The sequence below is a fragment of the Rhea pennata genome, chromosome 5 (genome assembly GCF_028389875.1).
Source record: "Rhea pennata isolate bPtePen1 chromosome 5, bPtePen1.pri, whole genome shotgun sequence".
NCBI lineage: Eukaryota > Metazoa > Chordata > Aves > Rheiformes > Rheidae > Rhea > Rhea pennata.
The window spans coordinates 62,512,793-62,538,146 of NC_084667.1; the positions used below are offsets into that span (position 1 = coordinate 62,512,793).

The 25,354-nt window shown below is 37.4% G+C and overlaps 1 protein-coding gene across 4 annotated transcripts in view; it reads left to right on the forward strand.

Annotated features, from left to right (window-relative positions):
• Window positions 1-314: 314 nt before the first annotated feature.
• Window positions 315-25,354, forward strand: part of PPP2R5E (protein phosphatase 2 regulatory subunit B'epsilon) — a 72,873-nt gene continuing 47,833 nt past the window's right edge. Inside the window, exons 1-2 of one of the 4 annotated variants that reach the window (XM_062577264.1) lie at window positions 315-514; window positions 3,344-3,507. In XM_062577264.1, coding sequence (XP_062433248.1) covers window positions 3,351-3,507 — 157 coding nt within the window. In that variant the 5' untranslated portion in view covers window positions 315-514; window positions 3,344-3,350. Of the gene's footprint in view, window positions 515-3,343; window positions 3,508-22,664; window positions 22,747-25,354 lie in introns of those variants that run through there. The other 3 variants (XM_062577262.1, XM_062577263.1, XM_062577265.1) reach the window with 3 other exon arrangements.

Genomic DNA, 25,354 nt, shown 5'->3' on the forward strand with positions numbered 1-25,354 from the left:
CCCACCGCCGCCCCCGCGCTCACCTGAGGCAGCCGCCGGCGCCAGAGGCCGCCTCCCGGCTCGCAGCACCGCCGCGCCGCCCGCCCGGCCTGCCCCCCGCGCCCGCCCGCACCGCGCCCGCCGCTCCCCCTCGCCTCGGCTCCCCCCGCGCCCCCCCCGCCGCCGCCGCCGCCGCCGCCTCAGGGCCCCTCCGCAGGGCTCCGCCGGGAATGTGAGTGAGGCAGCAGCCATCGCAGGCAGGGGGCCGCGCCGAGTGCATGGGACTGAGCGGAGCCCGAGCAGCCTGAACCCGCCGCCAACGCCGCCCTGCGCCGGGGAGGCCGCCAACGCCGCCGAGGCCTACAGGCTCCTGCGCCGCCGCCGCCGCCGCCGCGGCAGGGACCGAGCCCGAGCCCGAGCCCGGCGCCTACCACCCTCGGGCCGCCGCCGCCGCCAGGCATCGGCCGCGCTCCGCCAAGCCCGGCTCCCGCCGCCGCCTGCCCCCGTCTCCGGCTTCTCAACCAGGAGGGTCAAGGTAACTCCATCCCGGCCCGGCCCGGCCCGGCCCGGCCCGGCAGGGCGGCGGCGCGGGCGGGCCGCCGGGGCCGGGCGGCGGCGGGGGGCTGCGGGAGCAGCAGCAGCAGCAGGAGGAGGAGGAGGAGGGAGGACATGTTCCAGCTGCGGCGCTCCGCGTCCCCCCGCGGGCCCTGACAGCCGCCGCCGCCGCCCCCCGGGCGCCCCGCCAGCCCCTCGCCCCTGCCGTGGCCGCCTCCGTCGGCATTTTCACATCCACTCGCGTTTCCATGTATTATCCCCCCTCCCCCGCCAGGGACGAGCGTATCTAATTAATATCTAATGTGCGCGGCTTCGTATTTACCAAAATACTTCGGGGATAAAATAAGATCTCTTGTTTCAAGCAACGCTCGCCTCGGAGAGGAGCGGCGCCGGGTTCTGCAGCTTTCCCGCTTGCACCGCACACAATAAATAACCTCAGTCCCTTTTATTTATTTTTATGTATTTATTTATTTATTTATCTATTTTCGGCCCATTGAAAAGAATGCCTTTCACAGTTACGTATTCAGGGAGAGATGAGGGGGAGAAAAAAAAAAGATCAGTGTTTACTGTAAGGTTGTTAGGCTCGATGTAGTCTTGTTGAATTAGAATTAGATTTTAATAATTTATAAAGCAGGTTAGAGAAACTGTTACTAAATTTACAGCAGAGAAGTGTCAGTAAAGCTTCTTGCTGACACAATGATCCTGCAGTTTAAGTGATCTACTTTAGTCCCTGTCCATGTGTTTTTTTTTTTTTTTTTTTTTTTGGTAATTTAATTTTGAGCGAGCACAAACATTTCTGCAGAAATGGTTACACTTTAATGACGCACGTGATGAGGAGATGAAGAATCTTTCTGAGGAGATGAAACAGGGCTGACAAATTCAGGTTTTAAGTATATATTTTTGCTGTTATTTCCAGAATTTGGCTTATGTAACAGGTAACTTTGTTTTTATATGCTTTCTGGAGGACTGTTGAAATCTTAGAAGCGGGTTGCTAAAGTACAGGCCATTCTATTTCAGTTTTTCTGACTTTTTTTATTTATTAATCTTGGCTGGGGCCTGAATTCCCTCATGATGGTGACATTTCTTTCAGTGGATTAATAAGACCTGTTTAAGTTAAAGGAACGTTTTGCTGATAATATATTAAATTTGAAAGTGTGAGTTGATAGTGAAGTAGTACCTCAGAAAAATCAAAAAAGATGTAATGACTTTTTTTTTATTATGGTAATGCCAGCTGCATAGTTCAGCATCTGGGGGCTGCACATGATTCCTTGAAGGAGCTATGGAGCTGATGCTTCCATTTTCTGGATAGATTTAGTGCGCGTTTGTATAATTTAGCATTAAACAGTTTTTATTTTGCTAAACTTGTTTACACTCTTGCAATAAACTGTACTTTTAAAGCTTTTCTCACAAAATATCAATCTAAATAATGTCTGTTTCAATATGTTTAATAATTTATGAGGCATATCAGTAACCAAATATTTTAATAAAATAAGTACTGGAAAATGTTCTCTATCTTGTGGAATCAACTCCTTTTAGCACTCTGGTCACTTTGGTAATTGAAGTCAACAGACACTGAGGATGAGTAATGCTTTCCAAGGACATTTTCTAAGACCCTGATCCTGCAAATGCTTATGCCAATGCTTAAGTTTGCATGAGTGTACAGCCCTACTGAAATCAACAGAACTGCTCTTGCTAATAATATTCATGTTATTAATGTGAATAGCTCTGTTGCTTTTAGCAGAGGCACGCATGCCGGTAAAGTTAACTGTGTACAAGCTGCTTGAAATAGGTAGGCCGAAATCCCTCCTGTTGTCTTTTCCTTTAGTATTATTCATGTGTTTCACTGAGATGTTGTAGGCCTTAGGACAGACAGGGCAAAAGACAGGTAAATACAATTGCTTGATGAAGGAATTCACTGTTTAAATGTTTCAGTATTTCATAATAGTATGAAATCAGCTATAGAAGCTATTTATATTATCAAGGCAAGTTTTGTGGGGAGAAGCAATACTTACTTCTTAGACCAGCTGATAGAGTTAGGAAACAAACTTTTCCTTGCAGAAACCCTTTTTGGCTCCCTGCCTCTCCCTGCAGACCCTGTCTCCCTTACACCCTTAGACTATTACAGCTACCACACTGCTATTATTACAGAAATGTTAGAATGTGGAAAGACTACGTGTAGAGACCCACAGTACAAAAACAGAGTATTTCTAAAATGGAGAATAAAGAAGTAGTATGTGAAATCTGTCAATGTTAGTGAAATTTTGAAGCATAGCATTTTTTTTTGCTATACTTTATTTCTATAAAATCTTATATATTGGTGTGGCAAATAAACATTTTTTTAATTCTATATTCATGTATGTCTTATATTGATGATTTTAATGCCAAAAATTATTCATATGTTTTGAGCACCAATTATTTAGCACTTACAGTGCCCTATAGAATAACTTAGTTATTTTGTCCCTCAAAATGTATAGTTCAAAGCTTCATTTGTGGGTCCAGATCTCGTGTGTATTGAGTCCTTATTGACACAATCATGTTAGCAGTAAGTCTGAATTTATACTGTTGCAGGGTTTTTGGTGAGTGAGAGACACATAGAACAAGTGAGAGAAAGGAAGTAATATGATGGTATTGTTCCGTTAGGTTTATTTCATAAAGCCTGTATATATGTTGGTAGGTTATCTCTTTTAACGCTCTGTCTAGGTGAGTTGTTAGAAGGAGAATGATGAAGAAAGAGGAAGGCTTTTGGAAAATTTAATATTTACCTGTTTCATCCATTGAGAATGTGTTTGTAATACTTGTTTTCTTTCAGTAGGGATATGTCCTCAGCACCAACTACTCCTCCATCAGTGGATAAAGTAGACGGATTTTCTCGGAAGTCCGTCAGAAAAGCCAGACAGAAGAGGTCACAAAGCTCCTCCCAGTTTAGGTCTCAGGGCAAGCCTATTGAGTTAACTCCCCTGCCTCTGCTAAAAGGTAAGATCAAAAATATTTTTTAATAAAGAATTTTTACTTTACAGCTGACTGCTGAACTCAAAGTATTTTATTGCAAGAAGTTGCAGAGAAATTTTGCCAGTAATGAGAAATATTTCATGCCAGAAATGTATGTATTTAAGCTCTGCAAAATATTTTATCTGTCACTTGAGGGTGTGGTAATTGTTTGCAATACTTGTGGAAGTTTTAAGTGCTAATGTTAACCCATACCATGGCTTGAATTATCAAGGCACACGAGCTCCGTGTAAATATTTTCATTTGTGAATCCTCTTCAGTTGACCGAAACGAGCAGTAATTTTACTAAGGGTAAATTGATTTGTGACCAGAAGAAAACTGCATCATTTTTAAGATCTTACCTTGTAATGTGTGGGTCTGCAGCCTGTGACACTGGTGCCTAATGTGAGCCACAGGAGTATCTTGAATGACCTATAGCAAAGCATTGCTGACCAGGGAGCTGGAGCCCCTTTCTTTACGTTTGTGACTGCGTAACTCCTAGTTTTGGTTTCTGGTAGGTTTTGAAATCCAAAGGTCCCCTGAGCATCAACCTCTCAAGAGAAAAGATGCTGCCAGTAAGGTGTTAGGCAAGCCGCTGCTGATTTGGGAGAGTGCATCTCCCAGCGCTCACTGAGTTTCTGCTGGCAGATTTAAACCTTTTCTCTTTAATTTGGGAAAGAAAATTGTGATACGGGATACTACTCTTGAAAGGATGCCAGTCTCTCTGTAATATCTTGAATGCTTCCCCTAAATCCTAATTGTCGCTGAATTTTAGTACAAATCTAGGGGCCAGCAGCATCTCTCAGAATTATATCTGTCAGCTGGAGAAGAGTTGTTCACCTTCCAGAAGTGTTTCTTTTAACACTGAATTCAGAAGAGTTTTGTGTAGTTATGTGAAAAATTTTCAGTATTGTTCTTCGCTGTCACAAGTAAGGAAAGCAAGCACAGTTAATGTTGATATCGATGCTGATAATTCTGAAAAATATTAGGATTAATGGGTTTAGTATTAGGCTTGCCCCATACTTGCTTTGTAGATGTGTATATTTCTCACATCCTCTTTACTCTACCTGTTTGTCACATTTGGTAATCGGAGAATGGAAATACATAATAAATATGTAATTGCACTTTGGTTAATTTCTTTACCTTGCTTCTTCATAAGAATAGAGTGGTTACAAAGAAGAACGTGTGCCTTAATGTGTGTTTTTTAATTTAAATAAAATGAGGATTCTGGGATTTGTTCTAGTGGAATTGTGATTAAAAGATTTTAGGCTTCTTTCTGAGACATTCTTCTAAGATTGTAGAAGTGGCCACACTGGGTCAAGAGGAAGGTCTGTCTAGGCCTAGTGTCTTGTCCCTGGCAGTGTCTGACTTTGGAAGTACCCAGGGGAGTAAGAGAGCAGAGTAGGCCTGCAACGATGCTGCATCAAAACACTTTCCCCACCTGCAGCCTTTTTTGAACTTAAGGTTTGCCAGAGCCAGTGGAGTTGACTTTCTGGTCCGCAATGAACTTTCTTTTTATAAATCTTCCTATTTGTTTTGTGAAGATGTGATAAAGAAGCAAATGCTCTTTTACAATCATTTTAAAGCTCAGTTTTATACTTTTGCAGGTAACTTTCAGTAGTTTCTATTTACCTTCTGAAACAGAGCCTTCAATATTTTGAAAGAAGTTCGACCTTTGGCTTAAATGGCTAAATTACTGAAAAACATGTAGATTTATATTTGTATAAATGAACAAATGGATGTTAAATTATTTCATCTATTGTAGCTCCATTCAAGGAATAAACTAGGCATGTGCACAAGTGTAAAATGTGGGCCCTATCCGCCTGGTCTTGCAGAAAAATAAGTATATGCAGGTGTTTAATTTGAGTACTGCAGCTGGTTCCATGGATTGGTATATAAAACTATAATAAGATAAAACAAACAGATGGGAGGGCAGAGTGTTGATGAGACATTTATGATTAGTGTCATAATGAGTTACAGTGGTCCAGCTTCAAATTAAGAATCTGACCCGTGCACGTTAGTTTTTCCTCTTGGACTTAATGCGGATTCCCACAGGCACAGGATCTACCTGTGCAGATTAATTTGCAGGATTTAGGCTGAATAACCTATCTGAAGCAGCAGAGCAATTGAAAGCACACTGACGGTTAAAAATCGTGCTACTGTTCAGAAGTAATCTTGACCTACATTGATACTTCTAACATTTAGATGATTAAACCTGAAAGAAGTGAGAAAACACTTCTGCATTTGTCATGCTTTTATTGGACAGTTGCTTGAAAGGCCTAATCTTTTAAACTCGTAGGTTAACACTTATCTTCAAACAAGTGACTAGTCCTATTATTTCAGTCCAGCTACCACATGATATACAATTTTATCCTTATTATTTGGGTCTTTCAAATCAAAAAGAGAAGGGATTTTAGCAAAATGTGGCTTTAAAGTGCCTGAAAAATAAGATCACCTTGGATATCTAGAGTTGCTAAGTTTGTTAAACTTACCGTCTTGGCTAAATTCAAGTTTAATTGTACCTCTTTTGAAATATTCTAGTACTGGTAATCTTTAGAGGACAGGTTTTAAATTCAACCTTAAAGATGTTTTATATTCATGAGTGAGGGACTTTGCAAACAAAAACATATGTACTGTGCTCCTTTCTGTTTTTCTCTCCAGTGTATCGAATATTGACATTTACAGGCTATTTCTTCTCTCAGAGTAGATTCTTACGAACTTTGGTATCTTCTCTGATTACAAGAATAAAGTATGCAGAAAATCAGATAAATGTGTAGTCCATTCTTTGCAAGTTTTTATACTATGCTTGTCACCATAATGATTCGAGCACCTTCCAGTAGTGTATTAAGTGATGTGCCTACACATCTGTCACATCTTATCTGTTCTCATTCCTTTCCCAAGAGGCAGAGTCATATACAGTGACTATACAGGCTTGTTTTGGTAGGGTTTGAGTGCAATCTGTTGCTTTTTGTGAACATACATGCACACATTGCAAAAACAAACAGATAAGTCAGAGTTGCTAGTGTTCGTTTAGTAATAATAATGTTTCTGTGGGGGGGGGGGAAAGGAAGAGACAAGACCTGTTTTAATGTTATGGACAAGTCTGAGTAATAAATGTGATATCCTAAATCTAATGATGTTCTCATTAGATTTAGAAATCTAATGAGAACAACTGTGGGGATTTCAGTATTGTTTATTCTACTAAAAAAGTATAGAAGAATGAAGTTGTTACTGTCTTTCTTTAATTAGCTGAAGTGTGTGTATTGCTTAGCTTCTTGTAAATAAACATTTTATGTATGTATAAAATCTGATATGCCTTCTGAGGCTCCATTGGGCTGAGTTAAGACTTTCAAAAACAAGCCAAAAAGCTTCTCTGTTCTCCTACTTTAAAAGCTTAACTTTTCTGATAATTTAATTATATTGCTTTGTAACTAAATATATTTTGGTATTATCTGACTTTTTTATATCACTAATGCTGAGTATAATGATTAAAAAGCAGCTTTTTCTTCTGTGGTTTAAGTGCAGAGGAATGAAACAAGAAAAAATTTACATGGGAATTTGTACAATACAGTAGTCCTGCATTTTCAATATGTGCACTATTAAATACATCTCTATCTGACATTTATTTATGTTTGTATGCTCTTACCTGGTGTGTCTTAACACTGCATTATGGCTTTGATGTTGACTTTACTTTTAAAGAGGCTGTTGTGTCATCAGAGGTGGCAGGTCCCCTAGATATCTGGTTTGTGGCCGAGCACTCGTCTTAAGGGGCCTTTCTCTGGGAATGAATACCTGCAACTTGGTCTCCAACCGAGTTCGTGGCGTGCCTCAAATCGTACTTGTTCTAGATGTGAGGTTAGTGTTCTGTGTGCATTGCATGCTGGTCTTACTTATTGGAGGTTTATTTTGCTTTCATTTTTGTATAGATACTCTTTTTACTCAGAAGTCTGTAGAGGTAGATCAGTAAGGATGCAATGTAGGAAAGTAATTGATTGGGAAGAAAAAAAAAATCTGTATTTTAATACTAGACATCTGAAAATGGACCAATTTCAGTACTACCTGTGAAAGAGGAAGAGGGAATTTATTCGTTTTTTCTGCCAGGATTTGTAATGGTAGAGGAGTGTCCGAGGATGAAGATATGCATGCACATGATTCATAAGGCATGTGATCTTTTCAAGCATGTTTAGCATCTTGAGAAATTGGACAGAAGTCTAACATGTAATTCACAATATGTCCCCCCAGCCATTAAAAATACATATGTTAGATTACTTAAACCATCCAAAAATAAGATTGGTTAAATTTTAAATGCATGTATCCCATTCTTGTAATTTCAAGTTATGTGCCTCTTGCCTCCTATCATTCTTGCACCTTCTTCAGGGACCTAATAAAATTAGTTTACTTTACTTCCAGGTTTTCTAAAACTTGTATATATTTAGGTTGAAAACAGACTTCAGTTCAAAGTATAATTTTTATTTTTAGACAGAGAATTTCTGTTATAAGTACCTATTTTAAGGAAGAAAAACTATCTACAATAACAATTTACTTTGCTACCTGAATTTTATGAAATTTATTGAGCTTCTAATACGTTTATCAGATAGTTTCCATGGCATTAAAGAGTTACTATAGTGGCAACAAAAGAGCGCACTGCCTAGTCAAAAAGGGGAGATCTCTTTGCACTTTGTGTTTGCTTTTGCCTGTTATCTTATTTCCCTACAGGTGAGATTTTTTTATTTTAATCTGTTCTTATGGATCTTATCTTTAGGTCAAATGCCAAAGTTCCTAAATAGTCAAAAATCCTATCAACTTCAAAACACTTTTGCCTAAATGAGAGCTGCAAGACGTTAGCTTTCTCTTTCAGAACCAGCTACATTTGATCTTTTTTTTAATCTTCCTTCTCACAAGATTTTTTTTTTTTTAAAATCTGTATTATTTTTTCAGAATTATGAGTACAACCTTCAGAATTGCACTTATAGGAAATAGTTATTATTTTCTGAATAGCAGCAGAAGAAAGACATAACCTGTATTTACTCTTGACTTCTGTGGGGATTGACTACTTGTAATATCTGTGCTATTATTCACTTGCAAAATTGGACTTAAAATTTGGAAAGCTTTGCAAATACCAGTAAACTATTAATAAAATACCTAAGCTTAAATACTTTCTCCTAATTTATAAATAGGAATGTAGGAAAATGATAGAGAACTTTCCAAAACTGAATTTTGTTGTATTTCCATAACTGAAAATAGAACCCAGGACTCTTGGTTTATTGACTAGAAGATACCCTGGGATTTGGTTTGTGCTGTACGTAATCAGTGGTGAATCAGACATCAATCCTGGAAGTAGGTTTAATAATTTTGCACTTCCGGTTGAAGTAAGTGTGGACAGGATGGGCTGTCACTGTGTAAAGACTTCAGAATAGGGCCACAGTCCCAGAAGGGTGAAGGAATTATCCCATTACATAATATATTTCTTAAGCTGTGCGGAGTTCTTGTCATACGTGATATTTTTTACTTGTGCTCTTAGCGTTGTTTTTTGAATAGATGTCTAGCTTTCTTTTTTTTAAAAAAAAATCTGATGGTTATACAATTAATTTTTCTATAATCTTAAAGATTTCTGGCAATTTCTGAACGGTATTTGTTTGATAGGACTTTAGAAAAGGCCATATACAAATTCTATCTTTTTGAAACTTTCTATGTTAAATACTGCCTCCCACATTTAGAATGTGGTTTGGTAGAATTAGAATTCTTGTACAGTAGTTGAAATGCTGATTTGAGCTTAAGATTATAGTAAAGGAATACCTTTTATGTTAGCTGTATATTAATGAATTTACAATTGGTGAGAAGTTCTGTGTACTTAGACCTGTTCTTCTAATGATTTCTTTTTACATTCATTTATCTTTATTTATTTATCTATCTGTAAGTCTATTTAGGGTGGGAGGTTTTTCTACAGACTATCTAGACTTTAACATGACCAAACCCATGTGGTTTTAGTCATTATTTGTACAGTATGTCTCTATAAGATGCTTCCTAGTGTATTTATTTTCCTAATAATATTAGAGTTTTCTTTTCTGTGTCCAAGTGTAAGCCTTTGGGTCTGTAATAGACCCTTATGTTTCTGTAATAAGGACTTCTTCTATATGCCTTCTGCAGAGTAGCTTTGATGAATGTAAATTCTGTTTTAGCCACGCAGTTACTTCTTTAGAGTACACTTGGTTCTTGGATGTATAGTACTACTTTGATTATGATGTTGAACTTTACCGTTGTGAAAAGTACATTTTTCCATATCTCTGAGAAGTATCTGTTTGCGGTTATTAAATATGTATGTGTAGAATGTGTGTAATACATACAAAACATATATATATATCATATATATATATATATTCACATTATATATAAATCTAGTTTTTGAGTTGACTTGTTTTCTGTCAGTTTTTCAATATTTAATAGTTAATGATGAGATACTATTTTTCTTTGTTGGTAAAGCTTTATGTTTAGGAGGCAATCCCTTAGTGTTCATCCATTTTAAACAAGTGCCTTCCTTAAAGAGAGTACAATAATTTGTGCTCCCTGTAGTGGGAGGAAGACAATGTTCATATACAACATCATATACAACGTTTTCCCCTATATTTTTTTCATTCAATCTAATGTGGTTTATTTGGCTCAGTTTTGCCAAAGATGCTTAGATGTAACGTGTGAGAGGATTCCTTGAGTTCAGTGGGATTTTGTAGGCTTGGACATTTATGTTTAGTATGGAACTTCGTAATCTTGATAGCTACCTAGCTCTCGAATGTCATCAAATGAACACACTTTATTTCATAAAAGGTTAAGGAAAATCTGTTGAATACTATGAGCCTCGTGTCAGAAGACAGATATGGCAGGGCTTATCTTAGTTCGAACCCTTAGTGATTATAAATGTCAGTCTTTGTTGCAGATGCAGTTACATGAGGTTCTTTTTCTTGTGGCAAAGCTTGCTTGAGAAGTTCCCGAGCTTGCACCACAGTTCACTGCCTCTCGTTTATTCTGGGACAAGTATTTATGAGGCCACAGTGTAAACCAGATCATTAAAACCAGAGTTGCACGTCTTCCCATTCTTTCTCTCTCTCTCTCTCTTTTTTTTTTTTTAATCTTCATAATTTCATGGATATGCTTCATCCCAGTGTCTTCTCAAAGAGTTAAATTGTCAGAACTGAAATGGTGGCGAACTTCTACATAGGGTTGCTAGCTTCTCTACATGTGGCTTTCTGTTTTTTTAAAAAAAGAAAAGAGCATCTGTAACAAGCATTCTCAAAGACTAAGACAGCAGCCCAAGGAACTGGTGTAAAAAAAAAAAATTTAGCTTAGTAGTGGCACTTTGAAAAACCGCCTGTTTTGAGGGATGAATAGTTTTGATCAGAAGTAATAATGGTTTATAGTAGTAGCTTGTTGTAGGTCTTTGACCAGTAGATTTTTCTAGTTGATAGTTATGTGTCCATAATTTTGAAAATGTATGTGGTGTTAGATTTATTTTGTATAGTAATGTATTTTTCAACCTTCTACAGAAAGTTTATTCTTCAAGTCACGGTATGTCAGATGCTGATTAGTTCTCCATTATGCTCTCCACTTGAAAACAAACTATATGAGAATTTAATTTTTTAAAACACTTCAACATTTTGATTTTTTCGTTAATACATTTTTATATAATAGGATCATTTTGTTACGTATATGTCATTTATTCATTTTTGCCATTGTTTTTTCCTTTCTGATCCATGTGACAGGTCCTTACCATGGTAGTTTTCCTAGAATATCAAGTGTGTGGCACTTTCCCTAGCATCTGCAAGAGTTTATGGCAGAGAAGGAACACAGTCTAACAGAGTTGATATTCCTGGATAAATAGGTAGAAGGTGAGGAAGAGATAGAGATCCTTTTTAGGGAATCTGGTGAAAGGGGAAAAAAAAGAAAAGCAGATTGCTGTGAAGCCTGTTGAACATTGCTGTGCATACTGATAACTGTGTTGTAACAGTGGCTTCAAGGTATCCCCTGATCTGAAGAGCTTGTTTTAATAATTTAATCTTGGATGTTGCAGCTGACCACGTTATAATTGAGGTGGAGGTAAGCAGTAATTTTGATTATAAAAAGTTTGTGCATAATTTGATATTTTTCAGTCATTAAATGTTGAAGATTTTATGAATTTTAAAGATAACATCTTGCTATAGATCATCAATCACAGCTACAGTCATCTTTAGTTGATGGGTATTTTTGCAGAACTTGATGTAAATCATCAGTAGTATCTCAGGGATGATGAATAAATGCAGGTAACTCTGTGTGTTCCTAGAAGTATTCATTTTTAGGACTTGACACCCAGTTGGAGATAACGGTTAAGCAGTCAGATATAGTAATTTTATCAGAAAAATCTAGTACCCTCGTGAAGACAGACGTTAAGCTGAAATTGTAGGTTGGCTAGAGAAGTACTGTACTGTCAGATTTTGATCAAAACGATGAAATAAATAAAACCTATGTACTTACCCATTTTGCACTGTTCATTGTGAATAGTGGGGAGATATAAATGGAATTTGTTATCTGGTGGTTGAGAAACATTTCTTTAGTTATCCTTTTATCATATGGTTAAGAAGATCTATCTTCAGAATTGCTACTTTTTAATGAGTTTGCAACTCTTCTTTTTTTAAGAAGAATGAATAAAATGATTAATGTTATGAAGAAGAAATAACTGTTTTGTGTTGATTGTGATCTTTGGCATTACTCAAAGATTTTCAGGAAGTCTTGGAGATACTTTGAGATTTTCCATTACTCTTTTCATCATGCTTTTGTGGTATTCAGTTGATTTGAGCCACCTTTATGTTGTCTGAGATTTCTGTGCATCTCTGCTGTGCTGTGGGTCTCACTTCATACTCCCCTGACTTTTGTTGCTTGCTTATTCTGTTTGCTTGTACCAAGCTTGTATTTCCAAGATTTAAAATGCAGGTTGCAGTCAAGTTGTGTGTTGCTGCTTTCCAGATTTTGAACATACTAATGAGTCGTCTTCATTTACAATGTAATCTATATAAGTCAAATTTAAAATACTGCAAATTGATATTGGAGGTATTCAGAAACTGATGAAAGGATGATTCAAGATTAGGATAATTATATAGTTTTATTTTTCTTTTATGTCAATCAGGAGGATATAATGAGAATGCATAAACTTCCATTAATGTATTGTGCACTTTAAAATTCCCACAGTGGGGTATAAATGTTGTATGCAGCCTCCCCCCCCTTTTTTTTTCTTTCTTTTAAGAAAGTCGATCTATTAAGTGACTTCAGTTTTGAACAGTTAACTTGGGTGTTTATAGAGAACATTTTTTTTTTCCACCGATGTGGAAAGGAAGCTGCAAAGGATGATGATTACAGCCGAGATAAAACTTTAATTGAGGTGGTGAAGATAACAAGCTGCCAAATTTACTCTCTTTTGGTAACATTCACAATATTCAACAAGTAAGTTATCTTCGGCATTTTCAAATAGTATTTTGGGGATACAATTTGAAGACTTGTACTGAGGTGATACTTTTTCATTTCTTTTTCTTTGTTTTTTATCACTGTCTTCACTTCTCTTTCTACTTCCTTCAGTAACCTCTGAGGGATATCATATGCTTACTTTTCCACAAGAGGGTGATAAAACTCACTCACACATGTGAAAACAAGCATTCCGTGTGGAGTGGATAGCAGAGGTTATTGAAGTTCTTAATACAATAAAATTAGCTGTATTTATAAAGCAAAACAATATTCATCTTAAAATCCATCAGCCTGTTAGAGTGGTTGTTTGTGTGCACATTTGGAGACAAGACGAGACCTGCCAGGACAGAGATCCACCCTGTGAAGAGCATGCCAGCTCCATCCTGCCTCTGTTGCAGTAATCAGACCTCGCTGCAGGAGAGTCTCTTCCCTTTCTTCTACTCATGCAGTAATTTACCTTGGCCTTCCTTCTTTTCTGTTCATTATCAGAAGAGACAGAGGCACTCTTTGACCCAACCTTGACGCTAACAAACCGCAATGGCTAAAATTTCTATTTACCTTTTAATAGAAAATTTTACCTTTTAAAAAATGCAAAAAAGGTGGAACAAGCAAGAGGGAAAGATAGAGGAAATACCTACCACTCTCATTTGTTTTCTAGTAGATAGTCTTAGTGAAAACCTGCTTTTGACAAAAGCTAGACCTTAACAGACATTTGAGTCAAGATTAAAATCTATTCCAGTTTCCCTTAGGATTAGAGAGACCCTACTGGCTATGGATGCATTGGAGAGGGGTGGTTATCAGCTCTTCTGAGATGAGTAGCACCAGAAATGTCTGTTTTAAGTGATGGAGATGGTGGCTAAGTTTTTGAGACATGGGCTTGGATCTCAGAACTAAGTTACTAGCTGATACGCTGCATGGCAAAGGTACAGGTTTCTGTTAGCCTGTGCTTTGGATGCCTTAAACTCAGTGTCCGCTGTTGTAAACTGGTTCAGAATATCTGAGCTGCCAGATTAAATCTTGTTAACCACAGGTAATAAGGGATTTCACTTCAGTTCTTTACTGTTAGAAATGGGATATATACTTTGGGGTAGACATAAGCTAAGCAGCAAAAAGGCTTCTGGAAAAATTCTCGACACTTGATTATGATTAGTCAAAAGGAAACCTGGCAAGGAAGGAGAAAGCAACAAAAAGTGCCTATGGTTATGTTTACTCCATCCTTCCATTAGTGTATCACAGAGTGAATATTCAGGTCACAGAGAGAAATTTCTCGCTCTTCCTCGTTTTAAGGAATTAAAAACTGATGCCCCAAATAAGCGAAAAAGATGCAGAGTCTTGTCTGACTGTCTCTTAAGAAGACAAACACGAAGCTAGTGATCTCTTTGAATATCTCAATATTTGTCTGCCCTTTGTAATAGGAATTTCCAAAGGCTGGAGAAATCTGTCAGATTTACTAGGACAAGTCTATTCCTCTTCATCTTTTTCCATATCCTGTTCTCCCTACCCTACCAAGTGCATGATGAGCACAGTCCAGTTCAAGAAACAGTATGTGGAGCACCTTGCTTCCTGGCTGAGAAGTTTAAGCTTTGATTCAGGTGTCTCCAAGTCTCTATCTTTCAGTTAGGACAGGTCCATTCAGTTGCAACACTTTAGGGGGGATATCTCCCTTCCCCAAGTGACCTCTCTACAAAAAACAAATCCAAATCATTTTTACAGTGTCTGCATATGGTTCTGAGTTGGTTCTGGAAGAGTGTAAGGGAATTAGTGTGTGTGGGGGAATTAAGAGTGTGATTCTAATCTACATTAAGCAGTGCAAAAGTATTTTTCTTAAATTTTCAGGATATTCCCCTAAGTAATATACCCGGAATATCTGTAAACAGAGGTAACTAAGTGGCTAGAAACAGGTTTTAAAGTGTCTATCAGTTTATCTCTGAGTGAGTAGCCTCTACTCTTTCCTGCTTGGTAAGGAACAGCCATTCCTGTCGCAGAAACTTCCTTAATCAAGGATTCTGCAGAGAGGAGAGTTGACGTGCCCTTCAGAGTAAATTCTGAAGTGACCTCATTTGACACGAGTATGTTGTTGGTCTTCCCTTGTTTTGCACACTTGATTCTAGCATGAACAGGCATCTAATCACAGCACAAATTCATTTGAGAAGTTACTTCACTAGTGGTGAAATGTGCCAAAACTTCATGATCAATAAGAAGCAAAATGTGGAGAAGTGAGCATGTTTTCATGTTTATTTGTTTTTGGATAAATATTACTGTTACAGATTTTTTTTTTAAAAAAAAACCCTGATATTTCAATTAAAATTAATGGCAAAGCTTTATGGTAATAAGTAATATAGAGTAATAAAGCTCAGACTTTTTTTCACTGCAGTTGTACTTCCTAGGTGAAGCATTCAATACTTAATAAAATTTGCCCATGTGTTTTTGAATGTCTTGAGCAATGGGACCTGTCTCACTTCCAGAGCTGCTGCAGAGAGAGTTGAATAGGGTTCCCACCTGTGCCCGGTGCGTTTTGGGAGAAGAGTCGAATGGGTGAAAGGGAAGTAGTTCAGCCTCCCCCCGTTACTAGATGCAGTGGTTAGGTGGACAGTGCCTTCCCCCTCTTTTGAACTTGGGCTGCATTTATGGTTAATGCTGTTTTTCTGCATCGTTATTTCCCAGGTTTCTTGTGCCTATTGAATATCTTTATTTGGGATTATTTTTCCCAGATGTATTAGTTGGTGTTTTGCCAAACTGAATTTCACTTTATCTTCCAGCCATGTAAGGAAATTGCTTAGTTTCTTCTCTATTATTTCTGACTTTACTGCTACTGAAAGTTCCCTATCTAATGTCATCAGAAGATGTTATCTATATGCCTTATAAATCATTAAGGAAGATATTAATGCCTGGACTAAATTGATTCTTATGTCTCACTGGCGTTGCTTTCCAGTTGGGTACTTTGATGTTTTTATCCTTTTATTTTCAGGCTTCTAGGCAGCGTTCACTTTCTCTGCCTCTCCTATCCCCCAAAAATTGAATCAGTTTTAAATGTAGAACTTAAGGGGAAAACAGAAGTGTGATTTTGTTTCTCATGTTGGAATAGGGCAAACTGGGTAGATCCGATTAGAACTGAAATTGAAGCTATATTATAATCATTGCCTGTATACTTTGCATTGATTTCAATATGCTATCTTCATACTTTAATTTGTATAGTAGTAGTTCTTAAATGATAAATTACTAAGGAAATATTTTCCTAGTGGAATGTGCTTTCTATTTTTGTATATCGTCTTGAGAACAGAATGTGATTCCTTTCTGTAGGGTCAGCTATTTGAAATACATGCCTATGTTTTTTTTCTAACTGCATAATCTATAATCCTCAATATGTCTTTAATCCACTTTAGCTCTTACAGAACTACATCTTCAGAGTAGAGAATAATATAGTATGCTGGATAGAATTTAGGTTTATAAAGTTTGGAAAGATTAATTTGATTTTTGAAGTCAGTATTGATAGACTTTGACAAATACCAAATATAAGAAATTACTAGTTAAATTAAATACTCATATTTCTTATGGAATGATCAAAATGAAATAAGTTTTCTAGTATTTCATATCTGGAAATGTGCTAAAATGAAAGATGGAATTTACAATCTGGCTAATCTTAATATCTTCGATAGACTTGAAGGAAAGGAATTTGATTTATTTTATTTTGATTCTTTATGGTTATTGTCTGAAGTAGAATTGAACTTAATGTTTACGTTTTTAAACATGATGAAGGTAGAAAATAAGCTGGATTTCTTAGCATTTCTTAGCATTGGCCACTTGCAATGGAGCGAATGCATTAATTTGAAACAAATTTAGCCCTGGATTCAAGTGTGTGTGTGTGTGTGTGTGTGTGTGTGTGTGTGTGATTAGAAGCCTGTCTTTAGGACAGTGAGTGCATTCTGGTATTGGTTAGTGTTTTTTGACTATTTGGTGTGTTGGTTTTGTCAATGATTGCACAGAGAGCTTCTGCTCTGGTTACTTCATTAGCAACCTTTGAAAAAATTGTCTGCGGCCTACATACGCTACCAGGCAAAACATTACCCTTACTAATGCTACTAAAGGGGTATATTTTGAGTGACTTGATTAAACTAAGCATTTTTCAAGTCTAAGAGAAAGGGATGATCAGTGATAATTAACTATCAAAAATTCAGAATTCTTTTTTAACACAAAAATTTTTATTTGAAACTACTTTTTGTGTGTAAATTTCAAGTACAGTACTTTTTAAGGTGAGGATTGATTTCTAAAAGCATTAGAAACAAATTTATTCTATTTATTCAAGTGCTGCTGCTGTTGCTGTTTGTTTTGGTACTTGACAGCGGTTGAAAATTGTTAGAGTAAGTAATCAGAAATCAAGTTTCTATGATTGTCTAGTACTAGATATTAGGTACCATTTTTCAGGGCACAACAAATTTCTCATTTTGCCTAGCGATAAATAAATTGATGTTAAAAAGTCTTCGGGTTTTTCAGGGGATGGTGGGGGAATAGTGATGATTTTAAGCTACAAACATACACAGCAGAGATCTTTGTTAATGAAGGCAAACGACAGCAGGCAGGGCTTCGAGTATCACCAGTGCTTCTCCAGTTCTTTTATTATATAGTCGATCATAAACACAAATTTTCTTGGTTTCATATTATAGAAAAAGATCAGAAAGCCTGTTACAGCAGTCCTGATATTTGTTATTTTTACAAATGGCTGGGAACATGTATATCATTAAAAAATCCACATGCTTATAGTACTAAACAGGAGGAAAAGTTACTGTGGAATTTCAAGACTGCAGGTGTATAAAACTTCTCAGAATTGATGAGATACATATTACAGGGAAGATTTATTTGCAGGAGCAGAGATTTTCTTTTTTTTTTTTTTTCTTTTTTCTTTTCTTTAAATAAAGTAAAGCAGCACGATCCTTCTACTTGTCCTTAAAAATGATTCTGTCTAATCCTTTCCCTGGAAGTAATGGGAACTAATGGGAACTGGCTAACAGGGCAGGATGTGAGTCTGAAGAGCTGAACATCTTCGGTTGCATCTTTATACGCCATTGCTACCCCGTGTGGCTGTAGAGAGGGAGGGACTGCAGCACTGGCTTCTAGTGCTAATAGAACTTTATTTTTCCCAGTGAGGAAATCAGTGGGAATTAGCATTTTTTCCTTTTAGATGACTAGAAATTGTCTTCTATGGCATTAGCTTCACTGCTTAGATTTATATTGTGCTTTCTGTCTTGCCATACTATTCTCAGTAAAAGAGCAGTTGCATGGAGACAAAGAGACTGCTGATTTAAGACTCTATAGAAGAGTCTGCTAGGCTTCAATTGTGGGAGGATACTAAATGTAGCTAAGAGGTTGGCAGATGCTACCTGGACCAAAACAGCTCAGAAATATTAAGCAGCTGTTTAAGTTTCCCTAAAAACCTTTTGATGGCTAGAAGAATTACTGGGAAAAATAAAGCGGATAGTTTTGGTTTAAAAACATATTTATTGTCTGGATGTAATTTGCTGTTCATGTTGAATTAAAAAAAATATAGAACTCGGCTTCAAATAGTCTGCTAGAGATTTGGAAAGGAAAAAACAAAAAGAGAAGAAACCGAAACCACCCCAAATCGAGCCCGTCTTCCTCTTCTCACCTCTCTTAGAGTTTTTTGGTGAATTGTACTAGCTTATGCAACATTTTGGCTTTGATTTTTATAAAGGAGTAATTCTGAAAAGCAATGTAGTGTTGTCTTCTGAAGTTTGCAGAAAGCTCAGTCTGTTTGCTGATACTAATGTGCTTTCTCAGCTGTGAAAATTCAAAGTGTGAAAATTTACCTAAAGGGTTTGTTTTGCATGCCTACATTTTGAGACCACGATACAGAGCGGAAGAGGGAGGTGATGGGACTGTTCGTTATGAAGCGGCTGGGCCTGAGTTTCTTCTGTGGACATGCTGAGCTGTGTGCAAGGCCCACGGAGGGGAACGCTCCTCGCTGGCATCTTCCTCGTCCCTGGAGTGGCTTCTACGAGCTTCATAGTCTTGGGAGCTGGACCCTAATTTCTCCCCTTGTTTCTGTTGTGCAAAGTTACTATACAGCATGGCTAAGTGTAGCGAAGAGGCCAAAGGAAGCCATTGCTCAGAACCACGGTAGTTAATTTAAGCAGAAAGCATGAACTTCTAATTAATTTCCAAGTGTAATTCCCTTTATGACCTGTTCCATTGGTAGAGTTGATTACAGGATCTCTGTGCTGGGTTATTAAGTAGTTAAAATTAATTGAGATATTTATGCTTCAGAAGGCCATGCGTGGGTTTAAGCATCTCTAGTAGAAGATGGTTGATGCTTTTCACCCCTCTTGACATTTTCAGGTTATTAATGTTTTGTACCTTTGGAATATATTTAATTTTGAATACTTACAGCTTCCGGTAGGTGTTTTAGAAATGAGGTGTTAGGGGGAATCTTTTTCAACATGTCCTGTCCATGCTTCACATAGAACCACAAAATAACATTCAGATCAACAAGAATCTCTTGATTGAATCTATCTGAAAAGTCAGATTTCATAAAAATACTCTTCTTATTTAATTACTGTTTTGTTACATATTATTTCAGTTAGATTTTTCTATACACAGTTTTATAAATTCTGGAATTTTAAAACTTCAAAAAGTTTATTTCTGAAAGAGTAGATAAGGAAAAAAAAGCACTTGCCCATTTTAAATATTCACTATAAAACATTTTAGGATTACCTTGCAAATTATCAGAGGCGGTTTTTGTGATTTGGATGAGCCTTTTGATTTGCCCCTGAATATCTATCTGGTTTTGGCAGAATTTTGAGCCTGTGGAAAACTGTCTTGTAACAGCTAGATAGGGATATCATAATTAAGAATGATCAAGCATTTAGCATCTGTTATGAACCAGAGTATGCGTGCGTCATCCTCACAGAGTAAATGAGTATGATTTGCTTCCTCTGAGCTGCGACAGAGGGGATGGTGTTTTTTCTGCAGGTGGCACTGGTGAGATCCATACGGGGATACACTGTAGAGTTCAGGAGTTTGCATACTGAACGGGCTGTAGGAGGAGGTGAGAGATGCAGGCCCATGAAATGATTGGAGAACTGGAGGAAGTGCCTTAACACAATGTATAGAAGATTTTGTGTTGAATTTTTATCAAAATGTTGGAGAAGGGGCTTTGATCATAGGGTTTTATGGGGAGAAGATGCTGGTTAAGTACGAGAACTAATGCTTTTGGCTAAAGCTACAAGCTAGGCATGCATTTTTAACGTGGAAAACATCTGGATGCTGGCAGAAGTTTCTCGAAGAGATTTTAGATCCTCTCTGTTCTTCTGAATCAAGAGCCACCGCTTTTTATAAAAGTTGTGTTTTAGCCAGAACTAGTTACTGGGTTTAATACAAGGAGGGTTACTTTGTTGTGGGCTGTTACGGTCTGTTTTGCTGAGATGACTGGGCTGTGCGGTCTGGTGGTCCCTTTCAGCTTTCCGTTCTCCAAATCCACGTACAACCCCAGCCTTATTTCTTCCGGGAGCTTTGAAGGTTTGTGGGAAACACAGTAATAGACTTATGAAGAAAAGGGAGGCTGTCGTGAGTTAGAATAGTTGGGTATTTCCTGGAGGGATTAAAGTCGGCCCTTTCTTCCACTTTGGATACCTTGGGTGATACTCTGCTAACTGTTGAAAACCACTTGTGCTTTTTGCTGCACAGCCTGAATCACTGGGTCTTGATTTACGGAATGAGAGACCACTCAAAATGCAAATGAAATTGCTGGGAACTAGCCCTGTATACTGTGTAGTGGTAAATAACATTCAGAAAAGTCAGGATACCTAAAATTGGGTGTTGAAACTTAATGGATGCTTTTATCTGAATCTTTTTATTCTTCATTTTTAAATTAGTATCTTGTGAGTAATATAACATAAAACGTCAGTCTTCAGAAATGTTATTCATGTTTTGGTTTGAGATAAACAGGAAAAAATTAAATACGTCATTATGTGAACTCTGCTTTTATTACAGCTAAATGACTAGAAGATTCATCTAGTGTTATTTTAATAGAAATAAATATGATAGAATTATTTGTGTTTTTCTTTTAAGAATCAGAGACTAACTGCTGCAAAAGTTCTTCAAAGGTCTTGTTTAAAGGTAATGGTGGAGCATAGTGAAGCTCAGGTGTGATCCAGAATGCTACTGCCTTTTTGGCAGCCCTGCTGCTGCTTTCGTTCATTTATAGTGTGAAGTCCTTTCCTTCCCGATCTTTTTTTTTTTTTTTTTTTTTTTTTTAGTAGTAAAACCTTTAAAATCATTATTATGTTTTTAATTCATTATTTTAATTCATTATTTTATTATGCAAAATTCATTTTTCCTTCCTAAGAGTAGTATACTCTTTTGATTGTTTTTTCTGAAATCTATAATTCAGTTTTATTACTTCATCAAATCCAGTTATTTTCGGTAGCACGTTTTATTGAGCCTCACTCTGCCTTATTAAAGTAGGTGTGTTGCTAAAGATGTAAAATAATTGGAAACTGGGATCCTGCTTAAGCTGTTCTTTATTCTCTCAGTTCCTCCTGCCTGACCCGAGTGCAACTGCCTTTGTTACCCTTTCTCTCATCTTTCTTTACCGCTAATGACAACACTGAAACCATGTGCATATGTGACCTTCATTTTCAATTAAAAACAGTTCAGCAGCAATTGCCCAGTACGCTTATATTCCCTTCTTTGGGTCAAAATCTTGAAGTATTGAACAACTTATTTTCTTAAAACTGTGAAGTGGCATTTTTACAGAGCAAAAGTAGTCCGTGAGGACAGACCAGTACTTTTCTGTATCGTGCTTTTTCCACTAATTCTGTGGTCTAAGATTTAGTAATTCATTGTGATGTGTTACATGCCCTTACGTTAATTTCTGCTGCTCTTGGACGTTTGCCTCCCCGTTTCTAAACAATTGTCTTAAAACTAGTCAAGCAGATGCTACAAAATAAAAGAGAATGGCTACCCTCGCAGAAATGAGTGAGACCTCCGAGATGCTGATAGGATGACAAATAAGTGTGTCACAGCTGTTTTATAGAAACACTCTACAACTTATTTTTGATTTATTCGTTTTGTAAATTTGGAGAGATGAAACACAATGTGTTGATGAATCTTAAATTTTTGGAGGTTTAAAAAAAACTGAAATACAAGCAGTGAATTGCAGAAATATTTGGTATGTCTTGTTCAGTAACAACTGGAGAGTTGTGATTCAAGCCTGTCCCTTTAAAAGAAGGGTTTCCTCCAAAGTTGTTTTAAGGTAGAGTCTGAAAAAGGAAGTAATTTGTAAAATGTTGAAGTGTAGTTCACTGCCAAAGCACAGGGAGAATACTCAAATAGTTGCTCTTATTTTGAAAGTGTGTCGACACGTAGAGCTTTGCATGTAGTTGCCATTGGCTGCACAACCCCCTCATTTCTGCAGCTAATGATAGCCAGGACTATTAATAATAAACTCATGCCTTGTCATATTTTACTGCTTAATCATCTTGTTTGGCACTCCCCCATTTGTGTTCTGGGTGGACATAATTCAGGAGTGGAAGCTCACCTGGGCGCTGGTATTACAGCACAGCAATCAAACAGGCCAGGATTATGCAGATAATGAAAGGACTCCGGCGAGCGTGTGTTTACATACGAAAACTTGAGTGAAGCTGGGGACGGTAAGCAGGCGCCGTGCCACGGAGCAGCCTCTGCAGGACCATGGCAGCGCTTCCTACGTCACGACCTGCTTGAAGAGTCGGGGTGGGTAGGCAGAAATGCAGAGCACTGGCACGTTCGGCATCCTGTCGGCAGGGCTGCTTTAAACTTCCGTCGTGAAGAGCTTGTCTCTGTACAAGTCTTTAGTGACGTGGTCTTGCTTTTACGCGCTGTTGCTGCTTTGAAAATGTGGTCTTCCAAGGGCACTGCTAAACTTTTATTGGGAAAAATGTAATTTGTAAGTGAAGAGCTTCCTGGAAATCGTCATAAATTAAAAGGTGAAGAGGGGCTATAGCATGGATTTGAATGAAAATAAAATGGGAAAAAGTCATTTTTTGTGTTTTTCTTAATTTACTTTTAATAAGTGTCATTACAGTTTTAGAATCTAAACTTGAACGCTTTCTTAAATGCTAGCACTGAATGAAGCTTGCGATTCAGCTCAAAGCATTGCTGTCTTTTTCTGGATGATGATATTTGTTTTGGAGTAGAAAGCAATTGCTTGACTTGATTTTGAGGTTGGTTGTAGTTGAGGGACACTTAGTAACAGCTAAAACGATGCAAGAATAAAAAGTTTCTAAAAATACGAAAGGAGGAAATAAATTTTATTTCCTCAAAGAAGCTCTTCCTTCTCTCTGTTCATAAATGGTGTTTCGTCTTTAAGTAGAATAGGTTCTTCCAAGATATGGATGACTTTTTTGTGAAGTACTTTTCATGCTCTTGTTAATGCGTGAATAGCAAATAATAAAATGGGTGGGGAGGAAGTTGAGTCTAGTGTGACTTAAAAGCATGAATGTTTTGATTTCAATGATTGGCTATTTGAAAAGAATGATTTGCTGTACTGTTTGTAGGAGTGTTGTTTAGTGTTAATCACCATTCAGTTATGAATGTAATTCACTAGGTCGAATGATGTTCCACTATTAAACATACCTCCTGTAAGTACTCACGGTAAACGGAGGTATGTTCTTTATAGCGATACGTTAATGGAAAGGAACAATGTTAGTCCCGTGGACATTATTATGAAGGTAAGGTTCTTTTAAGTTGAAGAAATCTGAAAAAATAAGATGTATTTTTTTTTAATGATGATTTCTTTCTTAAAAAATGGATTTCCTGAGATACTGTTGGAGTACTTATGAAATTTCATGCATAATCGAAAGGTAACTTTTCTTTGTTATGGCTTGCTTTCTCTATACTGCTTATAGTTTAGATTTGTCCTGAATTTTGAGTATAATTTTTTGTTTTGGTTTCTAAGTGGGATTCTTCTTTAGCAGCAGTAAACTTTTGTTGACAAGTATCATTTAAAAATACTCTCTCAACACATAGTGTAGCAAAGCATTGAATTTTGAAGAAAGTTGATCTTTATTTTTTCTATAGTATACTCTTATTGCTTTCTATTTGCATATATGCAATGGGCTTTGTAATAGAGAGTGGGGATTAAATCAACTTGCCTGAGCCTATATTCAGAGTTCTCCTGGCCTTGACAGTCTGGAGATCTATAGACGTGTAGGATCAGTGTCTTGTGTTGTAACAGGTATTCCTAGGCTTTAGAATTAAGGTCTGTTTTTGTGTTATTCAGAATCAAATATAATTTGATTAAGTTAGCGCTTTTGCCTGTTCCAGGGTTGCTGAATGGGCTCTAAATTTTAGCGGTAGGCCAGTAAAAGGAGATGTGTGTTAATGTCTGTGTTACTCTGGCCAGTTGTTACGTGGTAATACTGAAAGGCAAGGGCTGAGCTCAGTGTGTTCAGTGATGTCAAGAGGGACTGTAGTGTAACATTGAAGAAGTTTGAATTTAACTGTTTATGTGGGAGGATTTTGATATCATATGGATATATTTGTATTTTAATTCAAAAGTGAGATGGCAGTATGTATTTTTTCACACAACTTTTTACTTCGATTAAGACCAGTTTTGCACTTGTCATTGGACATGCTAGGACTCAAGTTGGTTTTCCTTAGTTAGAGGTAGAGGATTATATGCAGAATAAAGGCAGAATTGACTTTTAAAGACAAGGGAGAACTCCAGTTTTCCGAGTTTTTATGTGAAGGTTATTAATCCAAACACTTTCTTGCCAGTCATATCCCTTTAAATACTTCCATAGGAAAAAAGGAAAAAAAATATTTCTGTTTATGTTAAAAATGGACACCAACGTTGTTTATTATGTGTAATAAAAAACCCCATAATGCATAAAGCTTAATTTTAAAATACCAATCCAGTAGAAATTTTGTACACCATCTATCAGCCTGCATAGTCTACCCCTTGGACGTTCAGAAAATGTTAGAAGTTTTAATTTATTATAATTTAAACATTTCTTCAAGTTCTCAGGTTTTGGTATTGGTTTTTACTCATTTTCAAGTAGTTCTAAAATTCCTCTTCCTACAGATTTCTTCTTAAGTAGTTGTAAGAAAAGGTAGGATGATCCCTGAAGGGGGGAAATGAAGAGGAAGCTGTTGCTCACATGTAGAATCAGGAAGTAAAGAGGAACTAGAAAGACCTGTTTTAAAAAAAGAGATAGGTTATATCTGTTGCAGCGCAACGTAGAGGTGTTGGAGCTTGCTCGATACTGGAAACAGTCGAGTACAGAAGAACAGAGCTCTGCTTTAGCTAATTTATCCTGCAAATGAGGAGGAGGGAAATGCTACTAAAGATAAACTGTTT